At 41.7% G+C, this 16,362-nt stretch overlaps 1 protein-coding gene across 1 annotated transcript in view; it reads left to right on the plus strand.

Annotated features, from left to right (window-relative positions):
- Positions 1-16,011, plus strand: part of ANTXRL (ANTXR like) — a 58,766-nt gene extending 42,755 nt beyond the window's left edge. Inside the window, exon 18 of the mRNA XM_068166175.1 lies at positions 10,892-16,011. Within this exon, the coding sequence (XP_068022276.1) occupies positions 10,892-11,122 (231 nt within the window). The 3' untranslated portion in view covers positions 11,123-16,011. The remainder of the gene's footprint in view (positions 1-10,891) is intronic.
- Positions 16,012-16,362: the final 351 nt, after the last annotated feature.

Consider the following 16,362-nt stretch of genomic DNA (forward strand, 5'->3'; position numbering starts at 1 on the left):
GGTTCATCAGAGCTGATTCTCAGTTTTTCATAGGGAATGTGACTTTGGGGTAAGAACTGGTGACTTAGTCCCTTGTTTGGTTCAACTCTGACATTTGCTACCTTGGGGGAACAGTCTCTTGTGTGTTATCAGTTTTCCAGGCAGCACTTCATTAATGCTTCATGATTGTACTTAACATGTAGTGTCTCTAAGCTATGCAGGCCTGTCTTGGAGTCAGGTGACTCCCCTGGGGCATAGAAAGAAGCCCACAGTGGAGGTACATCTTTTTCCAGAAGACAAGTGCAGAAATGCACATGGAGCTGCTTACTAGGAGTGCATGTACAATCCATGACTTGCACATCCAAATGAACAGGTATGCTGCAGCCACTATGTTTGTTTCTTGGTGGAACCCCCGGATCAGTGCTGAACCCCATGTTAGTTTCAGTTGGATTGCTGGGAGCTGTGCGTCTCTCATTGTCTCCTGGGTTGGGTAATAGTCCAAAAATTAACTGCAAAGCTCAGGTGGCTCAGTTGGTAGCGCGTAAGACCCTTGATGGGAAGGTTGTGAGTTCAAGCCTGCAGTGGGCAGTAGTGTTCTCCCTACTCTAGTCATGAGGTCTGTGGTGACAGGTTGGACTCGATGATCTTTGAGGTCCCTTCCATCCTTAGGAATACTGAATACTGTCCAGCTTTCCCCAGCTCTCTGCTTACAGACTTCTAGTAACAATGTTGGAATCTATTTCCCTATATGCAGAACGAGTAATGACACAACCTTCCTCTGAAGCTGTTTGAGCACTGCAAATAAAAATACACTGTGTAAGATAATTTATTATTCATACTAAAGTTATTGTACAGAGTGATAACTTAAAATGAAAAGGTATTATATCACTACTTTCTGCAGCTGAGTTGTGGTTCTGGATGCCTCTTGCTCTTCTGTAAAGTCCTGTGGTTCATGTTGTGGTACCAGAAGAAAATCACAATCACTGTGGCTGCCATTGCATGAGTAACACAAAGATACTATGCAACCTGAAGAATTTATGAGCTATGTCTATTAAATCTTAACTTAATCTTGCTTTGAGCATAAACATCAGCTTAATAAAAAAAATATTCTAGTTTTATATATGCCAGTTCTAGTCTCAGATAGGAACAGCAAGACTGAAAATGCTGTTTTTTGGTGGGGGTGAGGCATATGAATATATCTTTTCTTTTCCCCTCCTTTTTGGGTTTTCATCCAGAGAATATAATTACCCAATTAAATACCTCAGTCTTCACAGGCCAGTAACTATAAGGAGTGGGCTATATGGAAACTTTGCAGTGAGGCCTATCCAGAGCTGTGTCCTTTCTTGCAGTGCTAAAGGCCAAGCATTGAGTGAAGCAGAACTTTGAAAATCAAGAGCTGTACCTGGCTTTTTTCTGTTGCTGCTGTCCTTGCTAAGCTGACACCAGCATGTATGACAGAATTTGTATGAGAGAGCTGGCAGTAGGGTGCTCATGGAAAAGAGCTGGTATTTGGTAGGCTGGTCAAGCTGCGTGGTGGAAATGTGGCAGATATATGTTTGCATAGAATGTTAGGGTCTCTGAAATGGGAAGGAGAGTTCCATGTCAGGACTTTGGGATTTGAGTTGCTTCCACGGTGTGTTCATTCCTAGAAATAGTAAGGTAGTTATGTTCCATGCAGTTCTTCTATCCAACTTAACATAGAAGCATTTCGGGGAGAAGAGGTTTTCTATGCTTCTTAAGTATGCCTGCACTGATGATGGAACTATATTAGTCTCATCACAGAAGAATCTTTGTAAGATATGCACAGTAACCTGGGAGCAGTGGGTTTACCATCTACTTGCTCTGGGTAGCAGCAGAGCCATTTAAGGGCCAGTTACCCAGAGGTGAGTTGGGAATACTTGCATCTGTTTCCAGACTAAACAAAGTGGCAGCTTGTCTGTGTGGTGGGCCAGGATATTAGAGGCAAGGGAAAAAATAATAACTGTTTTCACCAGAAATCTCTCTTGAGTCTCCAGCATCATCCTATACCCTAAATGGGTAAAGGGCTTTGTGTTCTTCCTCTGTGCATGTCATAACCCCAGCTTGCTCCTGAAGAAGCAGTCAAATTATTCACCCTGAAAAGCACAATGACACTTAATTACAGCCTGACCAAGACTAGTTATGATCCTTTGTGGCCTAATTTGCTCCTCCCAGCAAGCCACCAATACCTCAAGGATGAGCATGTGGCACCCAGCAAATGTTTATTGCTCTTGTTGCTATGCTCCAAAACCCTCCTATTCTAGGTGTTGGACAACTGCAGTTTCATTTTCCCTGAAAATTCCAAAGGAAAGAGAAAAACCTTTCACAAACCAACCACTGTTGTTTTTTTCTTGAACCACATACTAGTCTGGTCAGCATTCAAGTGTGGAAATGTGTGGTGCTGTGGTTAAAACAAGGGATGTGAGTCACAAGTTCTGAACTTGTAAACCTCTTTTTTTTTTTTTTCTTCCTGAAGCTGGTGCTTAACCTTGGGTGGATGACATGACCTGGCAGTGATTCTCCCCACTTCCTCCACTCTGAGACCCTCATCCATAAAATCTGTCAGAAAAGAGGAAGACAGTAACTCATGGGTTGTGAGTGCACATTTAGGTTAAGATATTTCTCTCAAGTTTGGGTGGGATTTGCTCTGGCATGGCTGTAGTTAGAGACTGGTACTGAATATAAAGTATGCCTGATAGACCTTAACTTTGATTATGCCCTTTTCTGTTCTCTTTACCATTTTAGCTTTTAGGGCTCAGAATCAACAGGCTTTAAGTGTCTGCACTGTGCCTTACTTGAACCACAATCTCATCAAGGTCCAAGCCATGTGATGTTTTGTGCATTCCTGCAAGATATCTTGTGACTCTGGCCATTCTTTCAGGAGGTGTCTATAGCCGATTGCTGCATCTTCTTGCTAAGGCAGGGCTGGAAACAACACGCAGCTCCCTGCTGAATGGAGTGTGATTCAAATTGCCTGCATAGCCTTGTCTTCAGTACTGGGATGGGTTGTCCATATCCTCTACACTGTCACTTTCCTTATGTGCCTAAGCTGGAAAAATGCCATCAGGCATGTCAGAGCTGGATGGTGAGGATGTGTTCAGCACAAAATTTATATTGCTGAGGAATCCAGGCCCTAGCTTAAAAGGCCAGTTTCCCTGGCTGAGCTATTCCTCCCTCAGACTCCTCATTATTGGCTAGTTGCTCTGGGGGTAAATTGGAAGTAACCCACTTCTCTTCAGGGTATTCTTGCACTGGTCCTCAAACTAACTGAATAGGCTTCTCCCAGTGGACCCATTCCTGGTTTCCATGCACAGTGGGGACTGTGAACAGGGGAGTAGTGTCTGCAGACATGGCATGTCTTGGGAACCTATCAGTACCTGACTGTGTCCAACTTCCAGTATTCTGGTTAAAGAAGCTGCAGTAGCCTGGGACACTGCAGCTATTGATGATCTTACTGCAAAAAAGTTCCTATCTTAATTCCCCAGCAGATTTGGACACCATTTTCTACATGACTCTCTGTTTTGGTTAAAAACTGCTGCTTTAGACAGTCTGTAAGTATTTTGCATGTTGGTGGAATTAGCTGAAATAGGAAAAATACCCTTGAAAAAGTCTCAATATTTTCAGGTTTAGTTTTGAAATGCCTTTTCTGTCCAAAACTCAAGGTAAAGGTGTTTTGGATTGAATAACAGATATTTTTCAAGCCCAAATGAAACTTATTGTGACATACTTCTTTTACTTGAAAAATAAAGACACTTGGTTGTTGATTTTTTTCCCTTGGCCAACAAGTGAACCGAAAGATTACTTTTCATTCCCACTGTTATGTGTGGTGAATGCCGTGGGCCTGTTTGTGAATTTGCCATGGCAACCTACCTCCCTTGGCCCCTGGGGGATCCCCTGGACAGTGTTACCACACATTTGATGTCAAAAAGAGCTCCTGTGCTCTCCTCCCTTCCTCACATCATAAATCTTACTTTCATGTCTGTTTGGCTTTCATAGCCAGGATGTCTGAAGACACACTGGGCTTCTGAAGGATTTCTTCTCCCAGCCCCTTTACAAAACAAGACTGGTCCCCCTTTGCCTTGTAAGATGAGCTCGTGCATCTTTGCCTTCATCTGGGCCTTATGGGCAACAATATGGGCCATACCTCAACTAAGCCAACAGCTGTTACTCTGAGCGTGTTGGTAATCCAAGGCATTGCTTAGCTCTGTTTCACTGTCACCACATGCTCTCCTCCCAGCCTGTATTTGGCTGTTTTCTAATTTGTGACTTTTATGTCAGAGTTTTTTGAAGCAGGGATTAACTTCCTGTACTGTGTCTCCCTGGTGCTACACACCAGTGAGCCAGTGACAGGTTTGCAGGTGGTTCAGTTTAGTTGCTAAAAAGTAAGAGAAAAGGCATAAAATGTGCTTATTAATGCCTTTGTGGACTGTGTGGAAGATCTGCATGTGCCTCAGTGATTTTAAATCTCACTGCCCCTTCCTGCATCAGGATGTGCGTGCTCTTTAAAATTGTGTTACCTCGTATGTCTTCAAGCTCATTCCAATTGCTTCTGTGATGTGGAGCACACCAAGTGAGCACAGTGGGTTGCATTTCCTGGCAGCACCCCTTCACTTATGCTGTGCTGTTAACAGTTTTCTGCTACTGCTTGGTTCATCCTTGTGTATTTGCATTCATCAATTTGTAGTTTTCAATTTTAATTTCTCTGATGTACCTAAGGCCATTATAGGGTACTCACTGTAACAGTATCAATGGTTCACAATTTACAATGCAGTGACTTCCTTCCCCTCCAGTAACTTCTTTCTAGAAAGGGGGGAGCAAAAATTATATGAGTTTACTTATAAAGAGGCCAGATAATACAGTGGATAAAGAATGGTCTGAACTCATTCCCCTTTTCAAAAGCAGCACTAAAGAAAATAATAATTATATCCTCATTGTTGGGCACTGCCACTTTACTGGACTGTAATTTTGAAATCCTCTTCAGTCACCTCTCCATAGTTTTGGATTACCATCATTTTGGGTGTCCATGCTGAGCTGCCAAATAGATCTCCGGAAAATTGTTAGTGACAAGAGAGGACTTATTAAACTGGAAGCGTTTTAAAGACTCAGATGCTCGTGCAAACAAGTATTTTATGTTGATGATGTTTAATGTGTTGATTTGAGAGCTAATAGCTTCAAATGGCTACATATAAAAATTAATTGCAAGTTAATAAGGTAATTGTTAATGATTAATGCAATAACAATAGTATAATTAATGGTGATGATTAAGAATCAATGGTTAAGTAATATCATTAGAAAATAATTATAAATTTATTGACCTGAAAGCATGTCAGCAACCAAACTGTTGATATGGGAATCTCTGGCATTTCCAATACTTTATTTTTCTACACAAAAACAGGATTAGGAGTTAGTAAAAGTTACTTGAATATGCCTGAAAAGCATTCAGGTTTAGGTTTTATGTGACAAACTCTTCCAGCAGTTCACCAATTTCTAGCCTGTATGCTGCAGGGTAATCAGTGCAATTCCCAGGGAATCCATGAAGGTTTTAATGAGCCATGACATGTTCAGCGCACAGTCAGCACGAAGCAGTGCAGTGTGAGAGAGCTTTTGGCAAGGGCTGGTGCACAGACATCCTAGCTTCTGAGGAGCCAGCTGCTTATCCTGACACTTGCCCATGGAACTCATAGTGGAAACTCTGTGCCATCTCAGCTTTTTCTCTGTAAAATTACTGTATCCCTAATTTGCCTCATTCATAAGCACATTTGATAAACAAGTTTCCCATACCGTTGCTGTTGTAAGATGCTTTGTGTAGGTATTTCCGCTGGAACATTTTTGCAAAAGTCCCTGATCTTAAAGTTATAGATGCTTTTGGTTTCCAGATGTGTGCATCAAAGCTTTCACTTAGCCAAAGTGATTCTTTTTGTAGATGCTCACACTTGTGGGTTTGTAGGTGGCACAACAACCTTTCTCTAATCTTTTAAGATTTAGAGCGCCACTTTTATACTAAACTGTTGACAGATATTTAGGAATTGAAGCTACGTGCTGATGAACCATGCCCATAGCAAGCTGGCAGAGTCATCCCAGTGACATCCATAAACAAAATTGGGGAGAAAGATGACTACTCATTTGAGCCCAAGGAAATTATGTTCATTTCAGATTTCAGCATTCTAAATGTAATTATTTTGACTGGGAGCTACTTTCTTTTTTAGATTTGGTGGTTCGTTGTTTTGAATTGCTATCCTCGGCCTTTAAATTTTACTTTAATCCATTCTAAAACGTAAAAGTAAGTACCATATTCTTACAAAGTAAAAGATAAAGACATTTCAGTGTACATTTAAGTGTAGCCAACTCTTCCTCAGTCAGATACTCCCTCTTCTAGGCAGAATTACAGCACTGAGGCTCCAAAAAAAGCAAAACCAGGAGTGAATGAAAGCTTAAGCAAAATGTGTAACAGGAAGGATATCTGTTATTAGGTCAACTAATGCAGATAAAAATAAAGAACATTTTTGTGCACACAAGTGCTCTGGCATGCACAGAGGTGGAAATAGCTTTCATTTTCCTTAAATAAATGTCAATGTGTGTATTAAAACAAATGGAGAAAGGGGATGGCCACTGGCAGATGGAGAACACTTTAAAAATCTTTGTACTGAAGTGCCCTGAGTATCATGGGCAAAGAGCCTTGCACATGGCACTCTGAATCGCCTGGATCATGAAACAGCTGTTCCTTTCCAGTGAAGACTTGCGGAGTAGTAGCTAAAGATTTTGGGGGAACAAGCACTGGTGAATCATGTAACTGAGCTCTATGAGGAAAGTAGCCTTGAAACAAGATGCAGTGAGTTTCAAGAGATTCCTCCCTTCCTTCCCCCACTTTAAACCACACACAAAAATGCATCCTAGGTGGTCAAGGAGGCATTGCCTAGAAGTACAAAGTGCCTGAATTGCACATGTGATTGTTATACTGGGATAAAAGCTGGAGTCAGGAGCAGGGCAGATCCCGCTGCTTCAGTATTTGTACTTTTTGAAAAGCCAATTTGGCAAGCAACATAACAAGAGCCTAACAAGTGGATGGACATATGGAGAAGCAAAATAATTGTGCATTAGAAAGACTGTGCAGATGTGAACTGAAAACAGGGCGTAACTCCATATGGCGCATTGCTGACCTTCGGTTGGTGCCTGAATGACAGTACGCGGTGCGGGTCGCACCGTCTGAGGGATGCTGCACTGGGAGCGGGGCTGAAACCAGACAGAACTGGATTTACACAGATCATCTGCTTCCCAGGAAACAATAAAGCAGCTATTGACAGCTGTTGTGCCTGAGATCATCTTGGTATTACTGCACCTTGCAACTCTTGACACCTTCCCTAGACCACTTTGTGTATACTATGATTCTGAAAGAAAATACTGTTACCACTAGCAAAGTGGTGGTGCCTCTTAATGCCTCTTTATCTCCTGTGAAGTGAGAACATAGGTGAGAGTGCAGGATACCTGATTTCTGTCTGTTTTCTCTTTGGTTTAAAAGCCTTTATATGCCTTTGGAGAGGAAATTACATAATCTTTTTCAGCCACAGAATATTCATAATCCTGTGGTTAGCGTGTTTGTTTGAGAAATGTTACAGATTTTTTAGTAAACTAGCCTCAGGGATGTGCATGTGAGTCAGAGTAGCTGTGGCACTCTCTTATTACAAATGTGTGGTAAGCGAAGGTCTCGTTTCCTCAGCCTAGAGATCCTTTGGTGAAATATGCTTGATAAGTCTAACTATGACTTATGATTTATTATCATTTGTTCTTTCCTTTCCCTTTCAGCTGTTAATCCTAACACTGGCTAATAGTTCAGAGTCATTTTATCAATGGCTGCTTGAAGTGCTCAGGAGGATTTGCTCCACTGTTCACCAGAAGTCTGATACATGCGATTGTAGGCTAACACTGATATTCTTTTGTAAGGAAGTGTCACAATACATACATCGATCATCCAAGCCTTTATCTGTCAGACTCCCCCAACCCAACCGTATTTTTCATGACACAATGCGGCGCTTGGCCTTTAAATTACCCATCTGTCTGACAAATCAGTGAGTGTGGCAGAAACTGGCAGCAGTTTGACGTCGCCTATCACTTTAACTGAAGTGAAAGTAATGCAAACAGATTTATGGGATCCCCTTTGATTATAGGCTATGAATATATTTGGAATTGATGTTTGGGAGAGAGACACAACAGAGATGCAGGAAAGGCTTGTAGGCAAAAGCTCTAGTCTTTGGTTCACAGCTTTGAATTTACTATAAGGGAGGTTGTTCTGTCCTTTATTTTTCTCCTTCCCCATATGGTATCTCTCATCTGAATACCTCTGACTTTTTTCCGTTTCCCTTTTTCTTTTCTTTATATTGGATGATGATTTATCTGTTCTAAATTAATAACTTTATAAATATCAAGGCTTAGGGTTTTTACATGTATTTGTAGTGTGGCTGTTAAACCTGTCTGAAATGTTCATTGCAGAGCAGTAAAAATTACCGAATGTCCAAGTGTGTTCTGAATACAGTGGAGTGCAGCAGAAGATAAATAGCTGATAAGGATGGCTGCTTCTGTAGTGCTCGTGAGGACATCGAGTTCTGTGATGAAGTAAAGCAAAGCATCGACTTGGGCTTTTTGATTCAATAGTTTCTTTGTTGCAGGACTAATCAAGACTTTGGCTTTTGCCCTTTGCCTCCATGCAAAGGCTTCATTCATAGCCAAAAACTGCTGAAACAAGCCTAGATTTTTAGAAAGGAGATTTCATCCTACGTATTGTTAAAGTTTCTTGGTGAATTGTTGTGGTGAAAACTGGGACTGAGAATTATGGAGCATCTCATGGGCAGGCAAAACCACAGCCATTCAAACAACTCTTGACTGCAGCTAAGCTCTAGAAGTCCTGAGCCATCCTTAGGGCATTAGCACATTTGTTGAATCAGTTTCTGGGCTTTCTGTAGTTTACACAAGTTTCTCTTGATAGGCTGCTTGCCTTTCTTCAGATAAGCCATAGGCTTAAGTAATTACCTTCTTTTTAAAATAATTCATTTTCATCAAAAAAAGTGCAAGAATTGAAAGTCAGAACAGGTAATTGTGGTTCAGCTGTAATTGCTTTTGTCTGATTTGTGGGTTTGCCAAAGAAACCTGGCGTATTCCATAACACCTCCAGAGTCTCCTCATGCCAGGCAGCACCAAGCTAGCAGCGATCTGTCACTGCTGTGAGTTCTTGTGTACCCCCCCTCACAGCAATTCATAGCTGTGGGAATCAGGATATACAGCTGCTTAACTCTGAGATAAACTTCTTAAAATTGGATGTCCTTCTCTTGAGTTTTGCATGGGGGATGTTGGCTTAACCTTGAGCTGAATTTAGTGTTGATTCCAGTGTGCAACCTAAACCTCTGTCATCAGCACCATGGCTGTATGGGTCTTTTAGAGCAATGGAGGGAAGATGCCTTCTGGGACAGATATTTTCTGTACAAACCAAGCAGGGTTTTTTTTCCTTTTCCCCCAGCAATGCTTACCTTGGAAAGAGAGAAATGGATAACATTAAATTCTGCTAAAGTAGAGGCCATTTTCATTGGAGTGATTGTTACGTAGAATAAAACAGGCCTGTTGTGCAAAGGAAAAGGTGCTAGCAAATGGATGTAATCTCTGATGGGATGGGTACTTTCACACCCACAATTACCTATTTGGTAACCACATCCCAGCTATTGGCGGTGTCACTCCTGTGTTTTCAGTCAAATGTCATCTCCAGCTTTGGTCATGGCAATGAGAAGTCTTTTTTACTTCCAGGCACAAGCTTCTGGCAAGCTTGTGTCAGCTGGATTCTTGCATAAGCATCTCCTCCAACCTTTCTAGGTGAGGAGTTAGTCTGATGCTAACTGTTGCATCTCCTCACACAAAGTTGTGCCTGCAGGATTTCATGAAGCCTTTGTGGAAGTAGTTGGAAAGTTTGTTACAGAACTTAGGGGTCTTGGGGAGAAATAAGTACAGCGGGCAGCAGAGATCTTGGTGTCTGACCAAGCTGTCATGTTGATTTTGAAGTGCCTGAGGGCCTCTGGCTGCTCCCGACAGAAGAGGCTGGGTGGTCTTTAGGAAACTATCCATCTCTCTTCCAGTTTGGAGCTTGGTTAGCGGGAACCTATGAAAAGTTTTGTTTTGGCTAAAGGAAACCCTGTTACATTTGCATTTAGCTCCTAGTTGATTAAGACATCCCCAGTGCATGCTGTTTTTTCAAACCCAAGCTACTCTGTTTACCATCTCCATCTCATGCCATCAGGTCCTGCCTGCGTCCTGTATTCATTCTGAACACACACTCATTGGAGAGCTCTTTGTTCAAGTCTCACAGCTTGTTGCTGTTTGTGAGGGAAGCCACATCTACACTGGAGTATGGAAGGCACATGTACTCTCCCAATGTAGTGATCAAATCATGGGCACCAGCTAGGCTAACACCACTGTTTAAAAAAGAAAGCTACAGGCAGTGGCTTTGCTGAGGTTGTTCCTCTAATACAATCTTGTCTCTGCTCTGAGGGTTTTTTCCAAGCACTGCTTTGTCAAGCCAGAGATCTCACTAAGGCAAATACGACTTGGGTGAAGCTGTGGCTTTGGGCAAGTTCTACATAGCTCTTGTGGCAGAAGAGAGGGCACATGTAAGCAAAGTCACACCACAGTCTCTTGATTTAAATGAGTCCTAGGCTATACTCTGTAGGCAGGAGCTCTGAAACCTGGGGAAAGCATTGGTTTCTAGTGCCAACCTTTTGTACAGCATGGTCTGAATGTCACGTCTAGGACCCAGTGAATGATACTGGATGAAGGTTTCAAAGCATAGCCTGGCCTCTCTGCTTACAGTCCCTTTACCTAGCTGCTGCTGAGTCAAACATCTGCTTTCTTTTTCCTCTAGGGAAGATGCATAAACTTCACTCGAGTGAAATCAGATGGAACCTCTGCTCCTTACAGCCCACCACCAAAGCTACCATGGCGCAACGATGTTCCTCTCAACAATGCTTCAAGGAATCCTTCTCCACCTGTGTCTCTGCAGCCTCCTTCCCGGCAGCCCCCTCCTGGACCACCCCCTTCCCGAGCCCCTCCTGGGCCTCCTCCTTCACGCCCACCACCACAGCCCATGGTTTAGAGTGCAGCAAAACCCGGATTGACAGAACACGTCTCTTTGCTGAACACGGCATATTTATTGAGTATTGGTTTACAGATAAAGATATCAGAATTTGTTGCTGGTCAGCAAAAAAAAAAAAAAAAGGAAAAAGAAAAAAGTGTCAGTTTTAGTGTGTGAATATATTTATGCCACACGTGCTGAGTAAGCATTCAGTGGATAGATTCAGAGCTATGGGGTATAGAAACAAACCAAAATGGTCATCTAGATACAGTATCAGCTTTTGTATGTATACATTTGAGGATCTATTTACATATGACATTTGTCTGACTTGGTATGTCAGATCATTCATTAGTAACTTTAGCTCATACACATGCATCGGTTGTTTTAATAGCTGCCACCTGCAAGCTGGTTAAACATAGTTCATTGAGGAATTTGCTTTCCTTTCCCCAACAGTACTGCATCCAGATGTTAATAGGGAACAATAATTGCAAAGATACCTTTCTGACTTTGGTTCTGCAGGTGGGATTTCCATAGAAGTCTTTAAGAGGGCTGTAACAGTAATGAGGTTAAATGGAAACTATGTGTCAATAATCTAGTAATAGTCATCTAGCATGGAAGAGGGATATCTTTTACTCCTGAGGAAGTCAGTTTTCAGCCTGCCATCTCTGCATGCTTGGACTTGGTTACATAGGATAGCCATTGAAAGCCAGAGATGTGCAAACCTTTAACAAGACCTGGGTTCAAATTTGTCCAAAGTTCAGGGGAATTTTGAGAAAAATTTGGCTAGGTGTTTTGTTTTCTTTTACAGAAAACTTGATTCAAAACAGAACAAATATTTTTGCAGCTTGAGAATGAATGCTGTAATATGCAAACAGCATGTATTACTTATATCAAGCAGCATTGAGGGACTGATTCCATTCCTATTCAATTCAATACACTTCCTTTTGATGTTACTGCCAAGCAGGACAAGATCCTCTTGAGGAATTCATGTTTGAATCACTACAAGTGGCTCATTCCCTAGCCAACCCAGATCCCACTAATATGTAACCTTGCAGTTTACCTGTGGTTGAGAGGCAGGCCATGGTCAGTATGAACTTTTATCCATTTTATACAATGTTTGGCAAGAGGATTTCCCAAACATTGTCACTGCACTCCTCGGTTCTGTGTGTCATCAGAAAGTGGTGTGAGCACCCACACAGAGGTGAGAATTTATGACGTGGGACTGTGGGACAGCCCGTGAATAGTGTTCACTAAGCAATACTGAGTGGGTTGTGCTCTGTTCATTCCCTAGTGAAGCCAAATAATACCCGAGCTTGCTTTTCCTCCTCTGCTACCTATAATAGTGTATTGGAGAGGGTGGCTGCAAATCCCTGTACTGGTTTGCTTTGGCACTGTGTTACTAGGATAGTTATAGAAGTAATGTGTATGTTGCATTATGACTCCGCATATCCCTATCTCACCACCTGTGTGTAGGTGTGGGTGTGTAGTACATCACAGTGGTTATTGGCACATAAGAATGTGATAACACACTAACTGTGCCATGCAGTTACTCCACATTTAAGGCCTCTTCATGCAGTTGTTACTGGCACATAAAGTTGCACTGGTACAAATAGAAATCAGACTTACTATTTCCAGTGGAGGTCCCCCTTGCAGAACACCATACCAAGCCCTCATCAGTCTGTGCTGATCACTGTGATAGGCTGTGTGTATGCAGCTGAGGCTGTCAAAGATAAACTCAGAACCACAGAGCCTCTTTCTCCTATTGCACTGCTCTGCTCTCTTGAGTTATGCTCTTACCTCGTGTGTATTGATGCAGGTAGTAGAATCAGAGTTATGGGTGCCAGCTGGCCTTGGAGCTGTTCCTGATTCAGGCTTAAGCCAGCAAAACACTTCTGCATGCATGAAAATGTCTTGCAAGTCAAGAAGAGCATCCTTATGTCCAAATACTTTGCTGACCTGTGACTTCATTGTGATCAGAAAGGAGAATTGGAAAGCACTCAATCCTAGCTTTGTCCTTTTTAGTCACTTGAATAGGGTCTGCATAATTTGGTCTATAAGAATGGATTTCTCTTTGGAGGAGAGAGAAGTGTGTGTGTGTGTCTGTGTGGGAACTGTGTAGGTTTTTGTTTGGTTTCTCTCCCTTAAGAAAAGTTGCTTTGAGAGTACAAGTCCTATGAATGGAAAGGCCTTTTTGCAGCCACTGTGACACCTAATCATCACTCACCGTCTCCATTTCTGTCAGCTGAAAGCTGAAACTAAAACACATCCAATTTTCCACTGCAATTATGGCAAAGCTCCACTTTAGACAACGGTGAAATGATCTGGATGACTGCAGCAGAGGGGCAGGGACCTAGGTGTGGGGGAAGGGATCTAGGTGTGGGGGAAGGTGCTTTACAAGCAGAGATCACAGGCTGGCATTTTTTTAATTGTATGGAAACCTGTGTGAAATAAACTTGCTGGATCTAAAACCAGTTGTAATGTGTACGTACAGTTGAACCTAACAGCCTGGTGTTTGGCTGTTTTAAGAATAATTAGTAGGCAAATGCCGATCAGGAACTGAAATGGCAGAGGATAATAAAACTGATTTGTCTGCCAGGACAAAACATGGTGTTTGAGGTTCTGCTGCTCATGGGAGTGGAGCAGACCATTGCTCTGTAGATGCTCTGTAATCTCTTATCAGCAGTGGTGGTGAGATTGAAACAATGATGTAACAATAAAAGATGTTACAAATGATGCAACAATAAAAGGGAAAACTTGTTCACAAAATTAGCATCTGCTAGCAAAGTTGAATTGATGGATCAGGAGCCACATTTTGTTGTCTTGTACCTGTACAGATCTTGAGAAGGGTCAGTAGACTTGTTGCATATTTGCATGGCTATTGATGCTGGTAGAATTTAACTTGCTTCCAGTGAGAATGAAGGAATTGGCTTTGGAAAGACTTCTCATGCTCATACATTCAACATGCCTGCTGTTTGGAGTGTGCTGGAATAGTCAGTCTTGAAGAGAGAACAGATACTAGCCATTTCTGCTTAACTTTCAAGTGCAGTGAGGGTAGGAGTGGTTTGGGCTTCCAGGTGATCAGATCTGTATATGGTAAAGCAAGAAGCACCATGAATTTGAAAATCAGATTCAGTATAAATGGAGTTTTCAGCATTTTCACTATATAAAACTAAGCATTTGGTGTGTGTCTCTAATGTTGACTGCAGCCTCTGTGATGAGAGCACTTCAGATTCCATTTCCCAATAAAACAGGAAGAAAAGAAAGTGAACCTGAACTGAATTTCCTTTGCAAAGGTAGAAGCAGTGAATATGCTGCACTGGCTACAGAAAGGGCTTTTGGTTTTGTAGAAATGTATCCGTTTGCAGTGATCTCAGGCACTATTAACATTACAATAGGAGAAACTGGTTGCTGTTTTACTGTCTGTTGAGCCTGATCCTTACCCGGTGTAAATCCACAAAAGTCTTCTGAAATCAAGGCAGTAATGGTTGTGTTTATCAGCTGAGAGATGGCTCAAAATAAATGAAGGGACAAAATCCCTCGAACTGCCTTGATATTTCAATGTTTGTTTTGGTATGTTTGTATGTCAGTTACGATTTAGAGTAGTTACACTGCTCAGAAATGTTCTCGTGTGGGATGATTCCCTGTATTTTCTAGCATGTAATATCATTTGAAACTTGAAAAAAGAATCTGGTTCCTCCCCAAATCCAAGAGAAAAGTGTGGATTCAGAAGACCTTTGGCTGGTGCTTTGCACAGATGTGAAATGACACAAGGTGCAAAGCAGCAGGGAAGGAAACCTCATGTGTCTGAAGCTGATACAGAACCACATTGATCAAAGCATATTTATGGCTATCTTTCAGCCTCAGTGCATGTATTGCCATCTGTGGGAGTAGCCTGCAGAGCAGACGGTCCCACATGTAAAAGTAAAACAAAACAAAGAAAGGAAAAGAATCAGCTCTTCATCTGAATGAGCAAGCAGAACAATGAATGACGTTGTTTCATGAACTGTACCAGTTCAAATGCTTCTGCACCTGGTGCTCCTAATGCTTTTTTACTCCTGTTGGTCTTTAGACAACATGATCAATAATATGCTTTCTCTCTTTCCTTTTTTTTTGGGGGGGGGGGGGGTATTTTTATTGTTGTTGGTTTGTTTGTTTTTTTAAAACACACGTGTCACTCCGAAAGCAGCCCTACTTCTGTAAATATAGAGTTTAATTTGGAGGAGACAGCACACTTCTGGATGTTACTGCTGGACAGTTATTTATTAAAAAGGGCTTAAGGTGAATTAATAGAGGTGGCTCAGGATACGTGCATGCAAGTGTGATAATGCAGTATAGCGTTTTCAGTTCTCTGTAGTTTAGGGGGGAAGGGTAATTCTGGGGTCATCCTAATTTGTCTAGAAGTTTGTTACTGATCTGATACTTTTGAATAATGCAAGGGAGATTCCTAACATATATCAGTGCTTAGATTATAATAGATTTTTTCATTTGCAGGGGAGACGGTAGTGAGGGAGAAAAGTTGTAGTTTTTAAGAGAAGAGATGTACTGTACTGAACTTTTTTCCAGAAAAGATGTGTTCTCAGAAACAGTGGAGATGTGGGCTGATAGGCAGCCAAGGCATGGAGATGAGAGGCAAACGGTCAGACTTTTGAGGGACAGAGAAGTTTTACATGGAGGTGTGGGTTTGTTACTGGTACATGTGGTACAAGTTTCTGTAACTGACATGCTGCTTCCATGTTATAATCATATAACCTTTATGCATTTTATGTGCCTGCTCCATTTTTTTTCTGAGGAAAACCTTGCAAATGTAACACCTGCATGCAAATGTGGGAGATGTAGCCAAAGTCTTATAACCCAACATAATGTAGTCTTAATGGATTCAAAATGAACAATAAAAGTGCTTACTGGTTAAACACTACAGAGAATTTCATTGAAGGGTCATTTTAAGAGGGGATAAGTTTGTCTGTACCTGATTTCTAGACAGCTCAGCATCTAAGGGTCAGGAGGAGAAGATGGGGTTAGACTGTCAGAATTCCCATCCTCAAGTTTCTACTGATTATTTGACTAGAGACAAAGCTATGTTCTGTGCCTCACTTTCTTGTTGTCTATCCTGAGTGTTTCAGTCTTTGTGTAATTCCAAGGTAAGCCATTGTTTGTTGTAAACGATTTTAGATGTCGCGTAGCAGGATAGAAATGCTAAGTAAATTCCAGTGGAGCCAGTTCTCAAACACTAACATATGGGGCAGGATCTGAACATACTGCTG

Source organism: Melanerpes formicivorus, unplaced genomic scaffold (assembly GCF_026170545.1).
Source record: "Melanerpes formicivorus ecotype bairdi unplaced genomic scaffold, bMelFor1.0.p_v2 SCAF_98, whole genome shotgun sequence".
NCBI classification, from domain to species: Eukaryota; Metazoa; Chordata; class Aves; order Piciformes; family Picidae; genus Melanerpes; species Melanerpes formicivorus.